The sequence below is a fragment of the Danio rerio genome, chromosome 23, assembly GCF_049306965.1.
Source record: "Danio rerio strain Tuebingen ecotype United States chromosome 23, GRCz12tu, whole genome shotgun sequence".
Taxonomy (NCBI): domain Eukaryota; kingdom Metazoa; phylum Chordata; class Actinopteri; order Cypriniformes; family Danionidae; genus Danio; species Danio rerio.
The window spans coordinates 28,885,227-28,907,172 of NC_133198.1; the positions used below are offsets into that span (position 1 = coordinate 28,885,227).

At 35.0% G+C, this 21,946-nt stretch overlaps 2 protein-coding genes across 8 annotated transcripts in view; one reads left to right on the forward strand and one right to left on the reverse strand.

Annotated features, from left to right (window-relative positions):
- Positions 1-2,082, forward strand: part of pkig (protein kinase (cAMP-dependent, catalytic) inhibitor gamma) — a 63,850-nt gene extending 61,768 nt beyond the window's left edge. For all 5 annotated transcript variants that reach the window (NM_001166156.3, XM_073938360.1, XM_073938358.1 and 2 more), the window contains one exon: positions 1,263-2,082. In NM_001166156.3, coding sequence (NP_001159628.1) covers positions 1,263-1,345 — 83 coding nt within the window. In that variant the 3' untranslated portion in view covers positions 1,346-2,082. The remainder of the gene's footprint in view (positions 1-1,262) is intronic.
- Positions 2,083-5,670: 3,588 nt separating this feature from the next.
- ada (adenosine deaminase) overlaps positions 5,671-21,946 on the reverse strand; it is a 30,226-nt gene continuing 13,950 nt past the window's right edge. Inside the window, exons 5-12 of one of the 3 annotated variants that reach the window (XR_012398299.1) lie at positions 21,815-21,930; positions 17,355-17,479; positions 16,017-16,088; positions 13,759-13,860; positions 10,834-10,901; positions 7,172-7,301; positions 6,266-6,907; positions 5,671-6,186 (exon numbers count right to left, since the gene is read on the reverse strand). Coding sequence is in view for 1 of the 3 variants with exons in the window: in NM_001002646.1 (NP_001002646.1) it covers positions 6,803-6,907; positions 7,172-7,301; positions 10,834-10,901; positions 13,759-13,860; positions 16,017-16,088; positions 17,355-17,479; positions 21,815-21,930 (718 nt within the window). In the remaining 2 variants the exon portion in view is untranslated. 3 annotated transcript variants of the gene reach the window in all.

The following is a 21,946-nucleotide window of genomic DNA, read 5'->3' on the forward strand; positions in this document are numbered from 1 at the left end:
GCAAATCATTATTGAACCTAAACTAAACATGAGCTCTCCCTCCAAGCCATTAAGCCAATGGTATCGGCAGGCGGAACCAAAAGACGGCATCTTGCGGCACGTCGGACCTTTAGTTGGGCGGACCACACCCGGAAACTCTGTTCCTCGTCGGCACTGCAGCACGGTAACTTAAACTCAAAAGAAAACTAAATTAACAAAACATACAGTACAGATAACTGATTTTGTGTGCACCCAAAATAGTAATAAATGTACTGTGAATAATAAAGAAAGGTAATGAGAAACTGAAAGTGTATGAGTCTTATTTAAATCAGATATGAATGAAACGAAAATGTATAAACACAATAACTGAACTGTGACCAATAAATAATCTTAAATGAATAAGTATAACGTGTGTGTGTGTGTGTGTGCGTGCATGCCTCACTCTCAATGTGTGGCCACCACACACACCATTTGACATTTTTACGGTACAGTTCAATAAAGCGTAAAAAAAAACAGTTAAAGAATGAATAAATTTAGTGACCCTTTCCGTTTTCTCAAAGATCAGACTTCAAGCTACTTTAATCTAAAATATTTTCCTTCAAAAATAGTGTGGTATGTAAAAAAATAAAAGAAAAATAAAAAAACATTTTTACTGCCTGATTGTCAGCAGGGATGGGCAGTATTTATGATGCATGTATTTTTAATACATATTTTAAATACAAAATACTATTTTGTAATTTGTATTTGATGTGGTTAATGGAAATGGGTTAATATTTTGTATCAAAATACTTCAGTGTCTCGTATTTCTGTGTTTTTAAAATACTGAAATCCTTTGTTAGAAGTCTACATGGTGACGTCATATAGATGCATATACAGTAGGTTACACAGCAGAAGCAGGATAAAGTATATGAAGAGTTCATTTGCAAAAATAGATAAATCATGCTTTTACATTGAGTATCGAAGAGTCAGTTTAACGGTAAAAGGACTGATGTCATGCTCACTTTCAAAAGAAAGTATTTTGTAGTATTTTTAAAATACAAAAATACATTTTATTTTTATATATACATATATATATATATATATATATATATATATATATATATATATATATATATATATATATATACACACACGTTTTGTGACTGTTGTATTTTGTAGTTTATTTCATGACACTTAATCTTAAGGTATTTGGCATTTTAATATATCTTGACTTTGCCCAACCCTGTTTGTCTACCCTTGTATATTGTCATGGCTGTAAGGTTTATCACATGTATGTCTTGTAGAGGGAGATGCTTCTGGATCTCCAGCCCCAGAGGCAGAAGCATCTGGGAGCCAGGACAAACAGGGGACAGAGGGACCGTCATAAAAAACAAATCAAGAATGACCCAGAGGAGAGAGGAAAGCTGGGGACTTCTCTTCTTTTTCTCATTGAAATTCTCCTCATCTTTGCTCATGGGGCAGCAATGAAGAGCTCCTCTCATAGACTGCCATTAAGGTGGACGTCCACCCATTGCATGCTGTTGAGTGCCTAAGAGACAGATGGAGAAGAAGACACTGCCTTCGCAAACACCACTAAATAGGACGAATCTGTCTAGGACTGTATTCATTCACAGCGCTGAGTGAGGGAAGATTGTTTTTTTTCTAACAGAAGTCCAACAGAAGCACAGGCGTTTTTGATATTTTTCCATCCTAAACGTAAAATAAACAGTCCAATCTTGAGTTACTGTTAAAGAAACACTCAGAGCTACTGTATACTATAAAGTACCAAATATAGCCTTTTTGTTACAGCCTATGACATGGAATTATTATTATTATTATTTTTTAAAACAATGACCACTACAGTTAAAGGAGGTCTGGTTGTAAAACAGAATTCCCAAATATTGCCTGAGGTCAGAAGAGATTTCTTTCTATACTTCATTATATACTGTAAAACAAATGTAACATAATTAACGATATTTATGTAGTATCTTGAGTTCCCGCTTTCTGCTCCTGGCACTGTTTTGTGTGTTTTTTTTTGTCAAACAGAAACACTTGTTGAAACACATTGCATTTATATTGTGACTATAAATGTAAAGTACCTCAAAATAAACAGGAATGACATTATGTTGCTTTTAGGGTCTACATTCATTGTGCTTGAGTATACTGTAAACATTCAGTCATTGCTAATGGATGGATGCTTCACATTGAGTCCTATCACTACTTGAAACTCGACGCTGCGACATGGAATGAAAGGTATGTTTTTCACAAGTATTTTTCTTCTAGTTATTCGTGACTCCTCAGATGCTGATCATGTGCTTTATTAAAGATTTAGTATGTTTGTTTGACACCCAGTGGTTAAACTAGATAATGCACTCCTGGATCAAAACAAACGCAAGCTCAGGTTGCCAGATTGAGGACCAACAGGAGTGAGTCTTACTATCGAGCAAAAATAAGTTTTTGTCCCAACTAGGGTTGTAACAATATACCGGTATGACGGTTTACCACGATTTGAACGTGCACGATTATCATACCATGAACAATTGCATTATCAACGGTTTTAACCCTTAAAGACCAAGACAGCCGCCCGCGGCTAAAAATAAGTATTGCTCTTAAATGTTTAATAACTTTTGATCCGCTGATCCGATTCATACAATTCAAAGATTGGCATAAAGAAGAGAATCTCAGCTTTCCAGTGCTGTATCACATAACATTCGCTTTCAGAGACTTTCAGGACTTTCAGAGGCTCCGGAATCAGTGCGGTTACGTCATCAACATTTGACAACGCTGATTTGACAAAGAAACGCTCGTCACTGTGTCTCCGGACAAATCAGACATGATACACTGATGCATTGTCCCTCCTCCATGCCCAGATTGGTTCAAACTCGCTATATCACAACCAATAAGCATAGGTTTCGCTTTTGTTTGTGGACCAAGCTTTTTGAACAACACGGAATGAGAGATAGGCATACATTTATGCGCGGCTAAATAAAACGCAAAAAAAAAAAAAGTTTTTCATGAAATAATTTTCATACTAAGTACTTTTGCATGCACAGCAGCACAGAAACATGACAAAACAGTGACACAGCAAAGACGAACTGCTGCTCTTGCTGTTTTCAAAAGACGCAAATGAAGATGCAGCTGTTTGTCTGCATTGCAGACAACCATATCCATATCCATATCGATAGACAACCATATCCATGCTGGCACATAAAACCTAAGGATGTTCCATATTGAATCTAGTTTTGTTATGTAACTATTTATAGTATAGTAAATATTTATATCTATTTTTTACTGAGGATTTGCACCATGTTTATTTGGACTTTATTTGGACTTTGACACATTATTTATTATTTTCTTATTTTTATTTGTTAATTGTAAGTGGTGTTGTTTATAGTAACTAAAAATATATTATTTGGAAAAAGTCAAATTTGCTTCACTGTTCTATTATTTTGTAACATTTGTAACATACCGTATACCGCGAAACCGTCAAACCGTGGTATTGTTTTAGACGATTATCATACCGTGAAAAATTCATACCGTTACAACCCTAGTCCCAACCAACACCTCAAATTGTTATATTCGAACCGGCTTCTATTTCTTGCTGCTGAACAACAGAAAACGGACTATGATCACCTCAGGTACACCTCATGTGCTTTGTTCAGTGTTAAATGCTTACATTGTGAGTTTGAATGCCATTTACATGACATTTATTGCTGGAAGCAGCAGCAGAGAGTTTACCTCTGATCTTGAAAATAAAATAAACTGTTTGATATAGAATTTTAGAAAACCTCAAATCCAACACATATCAGTGATTTAGAAAGTATATTTAATGATGTTAAAGAGGTTTATTGTGTATTAATTAGATCGTATTCTGTGCTTCTGAATGGCTGTGTTTAAATTTCTGTTGTGTTGCGTCTGGAGCAAACAGCCAAACTGCGTATCACTGCAAATCTCGTCATGAAGCGTGTCTACCTGCCTAATGTTTACATTAGTAATATTTATATTATTTGCTAATTAATATCCTCATGTGGAACTCTGAATATGCTTCTCATTTTGGAGTTTGTTACTGTCCACCGGAAGCTGCATTTCGGTCACGAGTGCATGCTTTGAGGGACTTTCTGAATGAGTAAATGAAAGATGTGCTTTTCCAACAAGGCAACCCGGGGTCCTGAGATATAATTGGCTAAAGTGGCAGTGGGCAGGTTAAAAGAACCAAAACAAAGACAGCACATAATACACATTTTCAAGGCAGAATATCTGACTTCGGCATTGTTTTTTAGATAAACAAGCATTGTTAACTTGGCATGTTTCTTAATATCTGCAAACGTACATACGGCACCTTTAAGTGTTCAATTTTACCAATAGTTGCCATACTGAAAGTCCCACCATATAGTTTACTTAGCTTGGAATAAATGAAACTTTATTAAAAGTACAAGCTGAGTGACTAATGATTGTTTGCACTGAGCCAGTTCTAACATTCCAGTTTAAATATGTTTACTAGTTAATGACGGATAATATTTATTATTTAATTTGGTAATAATCCTGTCAATTTCATTGAGCATGCAGTGCACTGTTGCGCATCAAAATGTACACAACCTGATAAAAGTATCGTTGCCTATACAAGTTTTAGGACCAACAAATAATAACTTGACTTCTAGTTGATTATTTGGTATCAGAAGTTTCTTATATGAAAGGCAAAGGCCTCTAGATTACGCTTATTTTACTTTAATAAAACATGGTCCAGTGGAAAACTAATTAATTTTGTGACTCCCATGAGCTTGGAGTACTGCATCCATACATCTCTGCAATGACTCAAATAGCTTATAAATAAAGTCATCTGGAATAGCAAAGAAAGTGTTCTTGCAGGACTCTCAAGACTTCATTAAGAGTCTTGATTCTCAATAATGTTCATATATGGTGACTGGGCTGGCCAATCCTGGAGCACCTTGACTTTCTTTGCTTTCAGGAACTTTGATATGGAGGCTGCAGTATGAGGAGTGCTATCCTGCTGAAGACTTTGTCCTCTCCTGTGGTTTGTAATGTAATGGGCAGCACAAATGTCTTGATACCTCAGGCTGTTGATGTTGCTATTCACTCTGCTGATCTCTTGCACACCCCATACTAAATGTAACCCTAAACCAGGATTTTTCCTTCACCAAACTTGACTGATTTCTGTGAGAATCTTGGGTCCATGTGGGTTCTTATTGGGTTCTTCTGCTGAATTTGTGATGATTGGGATGCAATTCAACAATGATTCATCGAAATACCTTCTGCCACTTTTCCAATTGATCAACTAGAAGTCAAGTTATTTGTTGCTCTTACATATAGGGACTAAGCCGAAAAGAAAATGAATGAATATATTTTGCTGACTAATGTACTTACATTATCCAAAGTGTTTTAAAAAGCATTTAAATCCAGAAAAAATAGGTTATTTTAACTAGTGACAGGGATGGAACGCGTCTTGTCTTGCCCTGATAATAACATTAATCATACTCGATTTCCAGTTTGGTTTTATATAAATCAGAAACACTAAAGATGCTTTAATATGTTGAGCGTTTTAGTAGACTGCGCATAACAGCATTATTACAGCACATAAAATTGTATTTGGTATATAAAAACAGCGCTGCTGCTTCCCCACATTTACAACTCCTTGTTAAAACACTGAAAACATTATTTTTTTTTTGTCATAAAAAAGACCAAGAATGACAAATATTCAGCTGGAAATTTATTTGTATTGATACACGGTTTTCTTATTTATTCTTTACAGTGACAAAGCTTTAGTCCATTCCTTCACAGAGTATGCGGTTCACATAATACAATAGAAAAGTAAAACCTGACGATTATTCTTCAAAAGGCAGCTTAATCTCTAAACCTGAGTTGTATTAATCCACTTTTGGTAAATGCCCTCTGGTGTTAGATCAAAGGAATGACACGATCTTGAGGGATTTTGCACAGCATTTCGTCATCACACTTGGTAACATGATAACATCGTTATTAGTGATTATCATAAACTGCCATCCAAAAGTTCCTCTAATGCATATACATCAAATAAGCACCAGACACGTTCTGGTTTAATATACTGAATACACGCATTCTCACTCACCATTGTAATACAGCTTAGGTACTATTTAAAGGGATAGTTCATCTGAAAATGACAGTTGTTATCATTTACTCACACTTATTACAGTTTCACAAAACACAAAAGAACATTTTTAAAATTCTGAAAACCTGTAACCATTGATTTCCATGCTATTTGTTTTTCATACCATGGCAGTTAATGGTTACAGGTTTTCAGCTTTCTTCAAACTATCTTCTCTTGTGTTCAACAAGAAAGAAACTCATGAATGAACCACTTGAGGAGGGTAAAACTATGTAAGTTTTTTTTTGGGTGAACTATCCCCTTAATTTTATGAAATGCAACTTAGCAAGACATTGTCTTTATATTCTGATAATATACTGTGCATATAATGAGAACAGTGTAAAGTATAGTGGCTTAAACTTGAGTAAATATGCAATAAAAACAAAATACGTGATGTTCATGCTACAGAAATTGCAATACTTGTGTGTAGATATTCATAGAGATGAAAGGCAACAGCATTTGGCGGAAACCATTATGCTATAAATGTGGTTAATGAATTATGAATGACGTAACATTTTGATGAATGTCATGTTTACTTCTATAGTTTTATTTGTGTTGAGTGATGGATTTATGGCCTTTATGGGAAAGAAAATGTGTGCATGAGTTTTTCAGGTTTCAAGGAATCAGGACCCACATTCACTTGTGAAAAGGCAAATGTCCTGAAAGGCTTTGTTCGCTGCATATTTGTTGACAACAGAGCTGTTCTCAAAAGCTGGTGCTTTTCTGCATGCCGTAGGCCTCATAGAGTTGATTCAGAAGCTTCTCTTTCTCCTTTTCAGGAAGAAAGCAGGACTTAGCTGCATTTATATTCTGTGGGAACCGAAACAGACAGGAGAACTCAATTATTTTAGCCAAGACATGAGGGGCATCTTGATGGGCTTTCACACTGGTTAGTTATAGGAACTCTGATACTAGAAGTAACCTTCCACTTCGGTCATTTTCTTGGTTTCATTAATTTCTGCCATATAGTTCTTATCAGGCATATATTTCTGCCTGATAGTAACTATAAAAAAAGTTCCTCCATTTCAGAAGCCACTTTAAATTGTACTGTGTGTATTGTTGAATTTTGATTACCAGTCTCTTGAACTCCTCTTCAGTGAAGTCCATGTATTTCTGCACCACCTCGTAGTCTGAATTCAAGGTGGAGTTAAAGATGGTTGGGTCATCTGTGTTCAAGGAGTAGTTTGCTTTATCCTTCTTGAATCTGGAACACACAATAGGGCTTTTCAAACCTTAATTAGATAACTGTGGGTGTTTTATAAACCCTGGATAAAACGTGGCCTGTGATCTTGCTGTAACATTTGTTAAATATCCAGAGCTGAGCTTCACTCCAAAGGTAAAAAGCAGTATTAAAGGGATAGTTCACCCTCCCAAAATTCAAATTTACTCTCCCTCGAATGGTTTCTAGCTTTTATGAGGTTCTTGTTTCTGTAAAAAACACAAAAGAAGATATTTTGTAGAAAGTTGAAAACCGGTAACCATTGACATTCATAGTAGAAAAAAACTAATACTATGAAAGTCAATGGTTACAGGTTTTCAGTGTGAAATGTTCCTTTCCACCAAATTAAACCTGGAGTTTAGAGTGACTCTACACACCAGACTTACCAAAATTGCAAGAATCTGATTACTGAACTCCTAATTGCTACTTGTTAATTGGGAATTTTCCAAGAGCTACTGATCTAAACTGTTACTACTGTCTCACCTAACCATCCCAATTTATTTCAGAGCTATGTTTATAGTGTTGATAGCATTGCCATAGAAAATCATGATTTTGTAAACATAAACAGTTTCCTGGTATCATCAATATATCACATAATGCATGGACATGACTTACAGTATGATTACATAAACATTAATGTGAGAAGCATTTTAGCTGATAGTGCAGCCTCTGTCATCTTGTCTAATCTCTGTTGGAGATGTCAGTGAGCTCAATTTTTACATACGGGTATATATTTTTCACTATTTTCACATGTTAGACGATATTGGTAAATGTGTGGCACACAATATTGTCAGTAATTGTCAATAAAATGTAAAGAGCTATTTTACACTGACTTCATTCTATATCACTGGTGTTTTTAACATCAAATTACAGAATCTAAATAACCTTGAGAATGAAAAAGTTTTGTCCCTTGAAAGTGTTTATGCCTATTTGCATTATTATCCAGTCGTATAATCAATATATATACAGTGACATATATGTTCATAAAAAATTATAATATCACTTATCGCAATAATTTCTGAGACTATTGCTTAAGTTATTAGTCCCACTTTATATTCAGTGGCCTTAGCTAATATGTACTTACTTTGAAATGAATCATTTGTTACAATGCAATTATTGTGTAAATACATATTTATACATTGTACATACTGTATGCTTGATTAATTACATGCATCTAATTACATTGTAATTAATTTCTCTAATTACATTTATTATTATGCTGTTGACCCATCACTTATGCCTCATAGCATCCCTATTACGCCATAACCCTACCAGGGTATCCGCAGGGTCTTGAAATATCTTAAATCTCAAAAACACAATTTAGTCTTAGAAAGTCTTAAATCTACTGAAATGTTGTGTTGTAGGTCTTAAATCCTTTTTAACAGGTCTTAATTCTCATTTGTTCACGTATAGCTACTCAATCTGGCCAGCACCCATACAATCACCAACAATACATCTCAATGAATTTTTAACCTTTTATTTAAAAAGAGCATTTAATGACTTTTCTTACAGTAACATTTGTTTAAAAGTTGTTCATTTATTTACTGCTGAGGATACTGACCTGACCTATATTTTTATTATTAAATTATTATTATTATTGTAGACGGAAGTAAATGACAGCTATGTTTTGTTCTATTCTTGGTAAGGGTTATAGGGTATGTGAATGGATATATTTAAAAAATTAATAGAAAATATTCAAACTAAATGTATTGTTATTGTATTACTAAATGTATTCAATTATTATTATTTTTAATAGGGCAATTATAAATAAGGCCATTCGAAAACTCTTTAGCGTTTAGCCCTGTGTGAGTCTAAAATTTAATTTATAATGGTCTTAAAAATGTCTTAAAGTCTTCAATTTTTTCTTTGTGAAACCTGCAGCGACCCTGATCTACCCATCTGCTAACCTCTTCCTCAATAACACCTGAAGTGTTCTGCAGTACATTATGAACACTACTGTAAGTACATTGTGTTTACATTTGAATGTACTGTACATGTAGTTAAGGCCACTTAATATAAAGAAGGACTTAATTGTATATGGTGACAGACCTACATATGTTGTCACCTTGTAATTACAATAAATCCTGAACACCATATAGCAGGGTTTCTGCAGGCTTCACAAAGTTCAATTTATGTCCTTTTGGGATATCTGATGACATTTTAGACTTATTTATTGCTAAATGCTGATGTTTTAATTGCCCCATCAAAAAACTAATTCTAATGAGCTATGTCTGAGTCACACAGTTTTAATATTGTGTCAAAATAAGCAGACCCTTGTTATACATACATATTCTTCAACATAACTCTTTCAAACTAAATGTATGGACAACAGACTGTTAAAATAAAAGTTATAAATATAGTTTTGCTCAGTTTTGTTGAGATGTATTGTTGGCGATTGGATGTGTGTTGGATCGATTAGGTAGCTTTTCATAAACAAGGGAAAATGAAGACCTGTTTAAAGTGATTTAAGACCTACAAGACAATATTTCAGTGAATTTAAGACTATTTAAATCTCCGCAGACACCCTGTATAAATGCCGTAGTGTGAAAAACCCTATTACAGTGCTGTGGTTTTCCTGAATAGACTCTAAAGGTAAGAATAAAACTGTTAACATTTGTAATGTTTCCTCTGAAATGCTTAATTGAATGATTTATAAATTGTATGCTGTGATTCTGTCTTTCCTAGGCACAGGAATTAATCAACTGAGTGCTGTCAAGTGCAAATCACTGAGTTGTATCACGTTAACACCACATCATTTTGACACTGCAAGTTTGGCTCAGCAAAAGGTATGGTGGCTGAGCTCAAATGACTGCAAGCACACATGCAAATACAAACCCCAAAACAAATTGAGAAAACGCATTAATCAACTTATTCATCAACACGTACATGCAAATTCTCACAACACATGCAAATACTGGACTGCTTCCTGTTTAGAGTTTGCAGTGTTTTTGGAGATAAACAAAAAAACACCTCTCAGACTTCTGCGCATGCCACTGACTCTAAAAAGATATAGCCGGGTTCGCAACTCTTTGGGGTCATATAGTATACTTTGGATTTTCACTGTGGTCTGTGCTATTTGCAGTGCATTTCTGTATTTGCATGTGTATGAGGATGTTTTCTTCATTTGTTAGTACTGTTCAAAACCCATTTTCTACTTTGCAAATGCTAAACATAGCTTTACCTGCAGTGTAAAAGGTGGTTAAAATGATGACAATTCAGTGGTCTACCTCATCTGTTTATATATTACATGTATGTGCCATACTTTTGAGTAAAAAATGATTGTCTGCACTTGCTATGTGCTTCAGGAATGGATCAGATGATAAGAACTATGAACAGCCTAACAGGAGTTAAGACAGACTAAAGGAAGTTGCCTTTATATTTTTTATTATTATTATTTTGGCTATTTGTTGACATTTATTTAATAGCCAATGTGGCCTGATGTTCATGGAAAATTGTAATACCATATAACAATTACATCTAACAAAATGATGAAGTAAATTGTAAAGAATATTCTCACGTAATGAGAGGGTGTTTGGTGAAGTCTGGCTCACAGGCTCCTGTCAGTCTGCTAGAAACTGGACACATCTAAAACAAGACGACACACACACACACACCATTAGAAACACTGTACTGACACTGCAACATTGTGTAGTTTATTCAACTCAATTAAACACCTCATAAACATTCTGGTCGAGGTAATATAAATATTAGTACACTGAGATTGTTCAGTGACACGTTTATAAACAAGGATGTTTAAATAGTGTCCACCAGAGGGCAGTGTGAGTTTACATTTCAGGACATTAGGCCCCAACATCACAAATCGCACTTATCACGCACACACCCTGTTCAGGTCATGGAGTAAACAGCTAATGAGCTAATGAACTGTTACATAAGGGAGATATCAGGAAAGTAAGTGCTCATAATGTATGCAAAAAACTCTGGTTATCTGTTACAAATATTTTCAAAGATAACAAACATCCATCTCAGCAATATATACACAAACACACATTAAATAAATAGAGATGTTTAGGTAATTTTCTGTAATTGTAATTTACACTCACCGGCCATTATATTAAGTACACCTCTCTAACTGCTCGTTAGCGTAAATTTCTAATCAGCCTATCACATGTCAGCAACTCAATGCATTTAGGCATGTAGACATGGTCAAGACTATCTGCTGCAGTTCAACGTGGAAAAACGTCTGGTCTGATGATTCTCAATTTCTGCTGTGACATTCAGTTGACAGGGTCAGAATTTGGCATCAACAGCATGGATCCATCCTGCCTTGTATCAACGGTTCAGGCTGGTGATGTTGTGGGGGATATTTTCTTGGCACACTTTGGGTCCATTAGTACCAATTAAGCATCGTGTCAATGCCACAGCCTACCTGAGTATTGTTGCTGACCATGTTCATCCCTTTGACCACAGTGTATGCATCTTCTGATGGCTACTAGAAGAATAATAATCTTAGACTGGATTCTTGACTTTGACAATAAGTTTGCTGTACTTAAATGGCCTCCACAGTCACCAGATCTCCAATAGAGCACCTTTGGGATGTGATGGAATGGAAGATTCGCATCAAGGATGTGCAGCCAACAAATCTGCAGCAACTGCAGAAAATCTCTGAGGAATATTTCCAGTCGCTTGTTGAATCTATGCCACGAAGGATTAGGCAGTTCTGAAGGCAAAAGGGGGTTTAACCCGGTATCAGTATAAGGTGTACCTAATTTAGTGGCCGGGTAGTGTATATTTGTTTGGGTAAAACTTTTAGTTCAGCAAACTTCCGATGATATTCCATCTATATTTAAAACAAAAATGTTTATTCACTAAAACTGAAAACATTAGTTATATTCATCAGTTCTCATTTTCTGTGAAACAATATCTCAATGATTATTTTTATTTGAAATTTTAAAGAAATATGATCAGACCAAACTAAAATGAACAAATTAAATACACTTACTTGGTATACAAGGCTAAAAAATAATTACAAAATGCCTGGTAAAGTAATACCTATTTTTGAGATAAGCTTCATCATCGTTGTTTGCTGGTGTACCTATGTTATTGACCCTAATATCATACCATTATTGTAAATAAGCACTTTGACCAGTGCGACATGCAAATCTACAGGACACACTGTAAAACCCATGCATGATAATACCATCTGACTAATGATTTACTATACATTTTTCTGTGGCTGTGTATGCATCTGTCTTAAAGTACAGTTAAAACCAAAAGTATAAAAAGGCACATATTTTAATGTAAACTTTTTTTCTCTTATAGGTAAGTTAGGATTATCAAATTTGTTTATGTTATGCTTTATAGCAGAATAATGAGAGAGATATTTTTTGAGAAATTGTTATAACTTTTCTTGAAAGTCAGTTTTACATTCAATAGGATTATTATCCCTCTGAAAAAACTCAGATGATGGTGTCAAGGTTTTGGTAGTTTCTGATTGGCTATTTGACAACATTTGCGTTAATTGGAGGCACAACTGTAGAATAGTATTTGAGAAAAACCTCAAACACACTGCATACTTTCGTGACAACATGGGAAAATCAACAAAAAAAAGCCAGATTACACTTTGCTAAATTACACTAGGAAAAAGACATGTTTTTGGAGACATATCCTGTGGTCTGATGGAAGTAAGATTAAACTGTTTGGCCACAATGGCCAGTGTTACATTTGGAGAACAAAGGGGAAAGCTTGCAAGCTAAAGAACACCATCCCAACTGTGAAGTATGGGGGCAGCAGCATCATGTTGTGGGGCTATTTTGCTGCAGGAGGGACTGGTCTACTTCACAGCATAGATGGCATCATGAAGAAAGAATAGTATGTAATAATAAATACTGAAGCAACATCTCAAGACATCAGCCAGGAAATTAAAACTTGGCCACAAATGGATCTTCCAAACAGACCATGACCCTAAGCATACTGCCAAATTAGTTAAAATGTGCTTTAAGGACAACAGAGTGAATGTTTTGGAGTGGCCATCACAAAGCCCTAACCCTCAATCCTATTGAAAATTTGTGGGCAGAGTTTGTGCGAGCAAGACAGCCTACAAATCTGACTCAGTTACACCAATTCTGTCAGGAGGGATGGGCCAAAAGTCCTGCAAATTATTGTGAGAAGCTTGTGGAAGGATACCCAAAATATTTGACCAAAGTTATACAGTTTAAAAGCAAAGCTAAAATAATACCAAGAACATGTATGTAAACTTTTGACTGTCTAGAAATTAATAAAAAAAAAACTCTCAAAAAATTCTCTCATTATTCTGGCATTTAGCAAATGTAAATCATTTAGGTAATCCTAACAAACCTAAAATAGTTAATGTTTAGTATGATTTACCATCGGACATTTAAAAAAATAGTTATGTTCCTTTATTTAGATTGTATGTAAACTTCTGGTTTCAACTGTATATATCTAGAAAGCCATCTATTCTTACCTCAAAATGCATGTTTTGATGAAGCAGTTGTTTGTAGAGATTTTGATCTTCAAGTGTGTGGTATCCGTGCCCAATGCGTTCAGCTTTCAGAACTTCAACAGCCTACAAAGAACATGAGCATCATGGACAGAGTTGGCACAGAGTTAGTTGTTTTTTCTGGGGCATGACATTTTGAAAAATGAGCTGCGCAGTTGTTCTGTTTTCAGAAATATCTCTAATATGATTTCATGCTCCAGAAAGGAAATGTGCTTCACAGACAGAAGTTGATAGTTAAAAACAGACTCTGCACTATTGCACAACAGGAAAACATTGAACACATTACATGTACTCTAAGGCTTCCAAATACATGCATTATTAACCGATTATACTTCATGTGGTCATGTAAAAGCATTAACCAGTTTTAATTTATCAGCATAAGCTCATAAATGGCTTAAAACAATGGTCACAGATAGATTTTCGTCCCTTACTTCAAATTCATCTAGCATGTACTATAGATGCATTAGCTTGCTTTCTGTCAGTTTACTGAAATGCACAAGTGGGATATGTGTCCAGATGCAAAAAACATAGCAAAGAAACAGAAGAGTGCCACAAATTCAGTTTCTTATCTCTATGAATTGAAAAAAAATGTCATGATAAGCAATTCGTATTAAAAAGACATCTAATAGACATCTAAATTTGGGCTAATAGTAAAAATCTAACAGACGTCTAATGACGCGGTCACACTAGAGTTTGCACAAGCAAACTTCTGTTGTACGGCGCTGTGAATAGGAGCAGGACTAAACAAGATGATTAGACATTTAAAAAGCGATTGATCCATATTTTACATTTCTGTCTAGAGAGGTCATGTTTTGATCTTCAATTTGTCTCACACAGTTAGGTGATGCAAAGTTTACCAAGCTTGAAATTTCCAACACAGCTGCAAAACTTGTCGCACGAGCTTGCGTTTCCGGTCTAAAACATTTGCATGCTTATGAGTGGAGGTCTATGGGGAGAAAAGTGCAGTGTGACCATGGCTTAAAAATAGTCCAAAAATAGGCAAGCCGTCAAGCAGAGAGGAATAAATGATTATGTCTGTCTATTTGATGACTATAATCTATTTTTGGACTACTGAATTATCAGTGACAGGCCAAATTTAGCCATGTGTAAGCCAGGACATCTATGCTTGGATGTCTATTAAATACAAAATAGCTTGCTGGGGTTCTTATCTCATGCAGCAGAAGTATAACTCTTAGATAGCATACTTGCTTCCGTAAGACATATTTTAAAAAGCAGAAAACATTTAGTCTGAAAAATATCTTCTGTGTATAAAAATCTTAAAAACATCCTAAAAAGATTATTTTACAAACATTTTAAATCATAAATGCCTTAAAGACATGTTATAAACATCTATTTAAGACGTCTCATAGACATGTTGCAGATGAGCAAACAGTCTAAAAAAAAACCCAAACATCAAGCAGACATCTATGTGATGTAATTGTGATATCAGGGTGCTTCAATGAAAAATAATGAATTGAATCTTGAAATATAAGAAAATATGAAAAGTTTCATGACATGTTTTGAGGTGTAGCAATTCCCTTTTTGTGCTTTTCATAGATCCTTTTCACATTTCCGGGTTTCTCAGTAGCAGAAGTCGTCATAGCTGAGTAAACTTAAAGCCAGTGAATGGGAGAGTTCAACAAATATGTTTTTTACAATCTCATTTGCTCAATTAATAACAGAAAAACTCCCCAATGATGTTATCAAGACTTTCAGAAAAAAGAAAAATAGACTGGTGACAGCAACCAGAGGAGAGACTAACATCGAATTTCCTCTCAGTCACTACATAAATAGATATAAATGTTCATTGTTTTTAAATGTCATGTTTTTTTTAATCTAAATATTAAAAACTTTTAAGGATTTAAGATACTGATGACCATTAAACGTGTCATAACAGGCTTGTGAAAAGGCTTTATGATTTATTAAACATGACATAAATCAAATAAAGACATATAATAAAAATTATAAACTGACATAATCTTATTGTAATTTGGTACCAACCTTTTTATTAGAATTAAATTATATTATATCATAGTACATATACAAACTTTTACTTGCATTGCTGGAAGGATGGATGTATGTAAACACGGACAAAAGATTATTTCGATTAGCTAATTTTTGTGAGTTATCATTTTAATGTGCATGTAAACAGGCTCAGTATGTTTCTGTGAGAAGTGTGTTAGTGCTGAAAGCAAATGCTGTGTTAAAGAAGATACTCGTACCTCTCTCACAACGCTGGCAGGACCCACTTCTCCTGCATGAACTGTTCTGTGCACATTACTTCTGACGGCTTCCTGTCAAAAACAAAACTCCGTCAGCTCACAGTAAGAGCAACATCTGCTTTTCTGCACCATGCTTTTTTCAAACACAGCACTGCAGCATCTGTGATGTGTACAGTATTATGTCCGCCTCATTGAACAAAAGATACAGCTTTGTAAGCTTTGGTTTAGATCATGGGATAAGAAATGTGTTTTGTTTCCTGAACATCTTGGCTCAGGCTCTTAGCACACTAATGGTACCAGCAGATGTTTTAGTGTCGTCTAAGTTATGGATTGTACACAAGTTTCCAAATCTTTATTTTATGGTTGAATATCTTAGCTTTAAATACAAAACAGTAGTTTTACTATGTTTTAAGAAAACAACAGTGTTTACATTTTAAGTAACTATATTATATAGCATTACACAATGATTTGCACTACTTTTTAAATTAACTGATTTTGAAAAATCTTTTATGCTTATAAAGACTGATTTTATTTGATTAAAAGCATAGAAATTGTGATATTGTAAATAACGTGTGTCATTTAAAAATGTAATATGGATTCTATATAATATAATATAATATAATACAATACAATACAATACAATACAATACAATACAATATAATATAATATAATATAATATAATATAATATAATATAATATAATATAATAAAATGTAATATAATATAATATAATGTAATATAATAAAATGTAATATAATATAATATAATATAATGTAATATAATGTAATATAATGTAATATAATATAATATAATATAATATAATATAATATAATATAATATAATGTAATATAATATAATATAATGTAATATAATATGATGAAATGTAATATAATATAATATAATAATTCTTGTAATGGCAAAGCTGAATTTTCTGCATCTTTACTTCAGTCTTTTTTTGTATCATTCAGAAATTCAGAAATTATTGTAAAATGCGATTTTGCTCCTCCAGAAAAATGATGTTGCTTAATGTTTTTTTGTAGAAACCATCACAACTGAAGAATTCTGGCATCGATAGAAACCATATAAATCTTTTGTAACACATATGGTATTTATACTACCAGGAAGTCAGGGTCAAAACTATTTGTTGATAAGACATACAACTATCAGTCATGTTCTTTCAAATTCAGCAAATCGCATGCAGGCACTTTCATAAGAGGCCCAATAAAGATTAAGCAGATTGTCGATTGAGGAAAAATGAAGCCACAGAGATTTTTCTGCTTTTCCATGCTGAAAGCATTTCGCAAATGCAACTCGTATGGAGAATGTGTGGTTTGTTACCTCAAATGCTTTCTTGTGTCCTGGGTATGACTCGCAGTTCATGGATTCATCTCCCGCTAAGTCTATGGCCACAACCCCATCTTTATGAAACTTCTTACACAGCTCCACCACCTCCATAGACCAATCTACAGCAAAAATAAGCACAACAGTCATTGATAACGGCCAGTGATTTGAGTGTATTATCAGTTCTTTTATGATGAAGGCAGCATATGAGCTGATTATGATATGATGTCACCAATATGCCATAAACTGAAATTTTTTTAATATTGTTATTTCAAAGTTTCAAGAAATGTTGCCAGACCTTTATAAAAGAAGACAAACATTAACATTTTACTCAAGCCCATACTTAATAAATATGGTAAAGTCCAATATATCCAGAGAAAGTGAGGATTTTAATGTGGTCTCCCAATTTGTTTTCGTAGCTGTTTCTCTATGTATATACACATCTAGCTCACATGTAAAAACCTCCAAGTGCCGTCTGAAATGTTCTTCCAAAATGAGCATTTTCCTTAGTCTCCTGTTTGTTATTTCACTTTATTTGCAACAAAAAGAATCCGAAACTACTGAACATAAACACAGGAGCTGGACAAACAAAAAAGCACATTTTAGAACAAAAATTCAATGGCACTTCTTATAGTTTTGTTTTTTGCAATTGAACTCTTCATATATATATATATATATATATATATATATATATATATATATATATATATATATATATATATATATATATATACATTTAATTAAATCAAATAAATCAATATAATGAGCAAAATCATTTTACATTTTGGTTATTTAAATGAAATCAACTATAATAAGAAAGTCCAGCTGTACAAGAAAACATTTAGGCATAAAAAGATTGATCAAACCTACATTAATACTGTAGTAAAATGTATAACATTCCCCAACAATATAATGTGCACGCCTTGTGGAAAAATCTTCTACTGATTTATGCTCTATTGAGGAAAATATTACCGACCTCATAAATCTAAACAACAGTGTGCATTTGAAGTGGAAGTGAAGCACTCGGCCAAGTTTACATTATTTTGTAAATTGATTTCCACTTTAATGAAAACATACTAAACAAACTCAATTAATGTAACCATTTAGAAGAACATTACATGATGTGTAATGCAATAGCTCTCATTACGTGAGAGCTAGGGTGCAACCATCTTGGAATATCGCTGTGTCTGACGTCATGGGAAGGACTGAACACACAAGCTGCAAAGCCTAATTTCACACAATTAATGAAGTTGTTGCCATAGAGCTAGTGCAAATACAAGCATCAGATGTGTGGCTAATATACATTTATATTTATTCTATTTTTCCTTTACTTACAGATTGTTTGATACGCTTTGGTTCACTTTCTGTATTAAGCTGAATGTCTGAGTTTCAACTATGGTTTCAAGAATGTCTGGTACCAACATAATGGGGCCTTTCACTTTTTACTACTACTACAGCCCCTCGCCTCTTTTCGTATTCAAAGATCGGCGTGGTTTTTCACATGGCAGGTTTTTCCATCCTTTACACATGTTGACAGATCGAGTTGATCGACTTGATAAGAGAATTTGTCTTGACATTATCCACAAAGAGGTGGCTTAGTGAAGCTTGAAGTCTACATGAGTCTGAATGTTACCCCCTTGTCAGGCAGTGCTGGACCAGCAAAACAAAATGTATCAAAATGTATTTTTAAAAAAAGTAAACATTTAAATATTTTATATACATTTGATGCTTGTATTTGCACCAGCTATGTGATGCTCGCCCAACACTTCACAAATTGTGTTAAAGGGCCATGAAACCCTCCCTTGTCCCAGCGAGGTGTTTCCCTAAAGTCAGGAAAGTCCAGTTTTGTATATAGGTGGGAGTGTTGAGTGGTGAAAGAGGGAAGGGTTTGCATGAAAAGGGGCGTTTCAGTACGTGCATGCGCTGATTTTCACAGCAGAAACACAGACGCAGGGAAGATAGACAGTGACTATGTTAACATGGACATCAGTAATCAAATTATTTGCCTTAATCTGATTAAGACAATAATATGATTAAGGTGTTTACAAGAGTTGCTTTTTGAATGTTCCTTTCATGATCCATTTTACATGTTACAGCACGTAATTCAATTAACATTTCCTCTAGAGTTTCGTGTAATTTTGGATTTTTTATTCTTAATTTGTCGACTTTGACTGCAGTTTGGCACTTTCACTGTCATTTAGGAACATTTCATGCATGCACCTGAGACAAACAAGATATTGGATGCGAAGAACTGCTTGAAGAGTGTAGTGTTAAAGGAGATTTTGATGCCGCATGCGGTATGGTAGAAAAAACCTCTGCATTTTTCAGTAGATGCAGAGACTCGGTAGGTGCAGAGAATAGTGTCAAGCAGCCATGTTTGTATAGACTATCCTGTCACACATTTGCGAAAATCCTAATGATGGGGATAGTTTGATTAAGATGTTTACATTCAGAGTGCAGCATTTACAGTGGATCTTTCAGTCTATAATATTGTAGTGATATTACTATAAACTTAAAGGGTCACGAAACACCAAAACACATTTTTTTGCGCTGTTGACAGTCGTATATGTGTCCCACACTGCTAAAAACACTATTAGGACACCTATATTTCACTAAAATTATAAATTGGTTGTTTTTGCGTTATTTCAAGCAAATTCGTGCTTCCGGTTTGAAACGAATTTTTGAAGCTGCGTCACGGTCATGACATAATAGCCTGTATTCCAGCGTGCAGACTGGACGCCTGTGCCAAAGTGTGTCATATTGCGTCTTACAGTGTGATGCATTAATGCATGAGTAAAGCTTGGTTCAAACCAATCAGCGCGCTCTATTGTGCAACTTCATTAATATTAACAGTGTACGCGATGCTCGACAACAATAACTTACGTGTCTAAGGAGGATTATTGTTTACCTGAGAGCTGTTCTCATCTGCAAATGCTGAGATCCGGATTCGCTTGTAGTATTCTCTTCATAAAGACGCGGCTCTAGTTGCTGGTGATTGTCCTGTCTCTACAGATTTGGTAAGTGAGTGACCAGTGCTCTTTGTTTATTCAGTTTGTTCGTATCGAACTAAGTTAACTTAACTATTGCACCGAGTGTAAACATGTTAGCACCACAACCAAACTTTAACCTTGTGTAGGGTTTTTACCGCATTTTGTGACCGGAATAACACACACGGCTTTCTGACGCTACCTGCCGTGTGCATCTAAGTTTACGGGAAATGCGGAGTTTTTTTTTTCTCTCATTCGCCGTGCGGTATCAAACATTGCATGAAAAATACACGCTTAGAGCAGTTCCTCGAAACAAATACCGTGTTTGTCGCGAGTTGCATGAATGAATTCCCTGAATGAAAGAGCCAAACTGCAGTTAAAGTCCACCATTTAATAATCTGGCAAATAATTCGACTACAGATGTCCATGTAAAAACCATCACTTTCTCCCGTGTGTGTATTTTGACTCTGAAACTCGCGCGTGCCCAAATAGAAACTCCCACACCCTCCCACTTTAGTTCCTCCGACACTCCCCCTAAACAGAGCTGGACACGCCCACTTTTCTGACTTTTTCCAAAGTAGAGGTGTGAAAACACCCTGCTGAAACGAGGGGGTTTCATGGCCCTTTAACTAAATCTTTTTGACTAAGGTATGTCTTCAAAAAATGAAAGAGTACTGCTGATGATACTAACTAACTTGATGATAACTAACTGGAACTGTGTCCTTTTTTAAAAGGAGACGAGCAAGAAATCAAGATTTCACCATTTCCAGATTCTCAAAGCGGGACATTGGAAACAAAACCTTCGTTGGGGCACATTTACAAACTCTGACGACCCATGTCTTCGAACAATTCTTTTTCTTCCACTTGTTTTAATTACAGTTGGCTACACAACATGGCGTCTCTCTAAACTCTGTAACAGGTAAAAGGTCTTCAAAGCTGTATCATGCATATTAATGAAGTTGCATCTCATTCACAATAGAGCCCGCTGATAATTAGTTTCAATTTTTAGTGAAATATGTGTCCCAATAGTGTTTTTAGCCATGTGGGACATATACAGTATATGACTGTCAACATCTCAAAAAATGTGTTTTAGTGTTTCATGACACTTTAAATGAGGCTTTCCAGTCTCTGTGTTCAGTACATTACTTCATGAAGAGGAAACCCATGTACAAAATAATGTAAACTTGACTGAGTGCTTCAAGTCTGCTCAGTTTTAATGACTATTTGAATTGCATTTACTTCCAAATTCACTACAGCATTTCCAAACAGCCTTTCTTGACCGAATCTAAAACATGGACAAAAAAAATCGCAGCTTAGTGCCAGTGCAGTACTGATTAACACCGTTGGGCAGGAGCAGAGAAAGCCTGTGGATTAATGGGTTTTAAATGAGGGATGACAGTAAGGCGTAGCCTCTCAAACACACAGCACACTGGGTAGGGGATGGGTGAGGGAGAGGTGGGACTGCATTACTTGGCATGTGACGCATGCAGCACAGAATGGACCTGGCTTTGGTCTTGAAGGCCTGTTCTCCCTCTTTAAATCCCTGGTTCACCAGATCCACCACATCATCAGGAGTGATGTCTCCTCTGGGAGGAAGAGGAG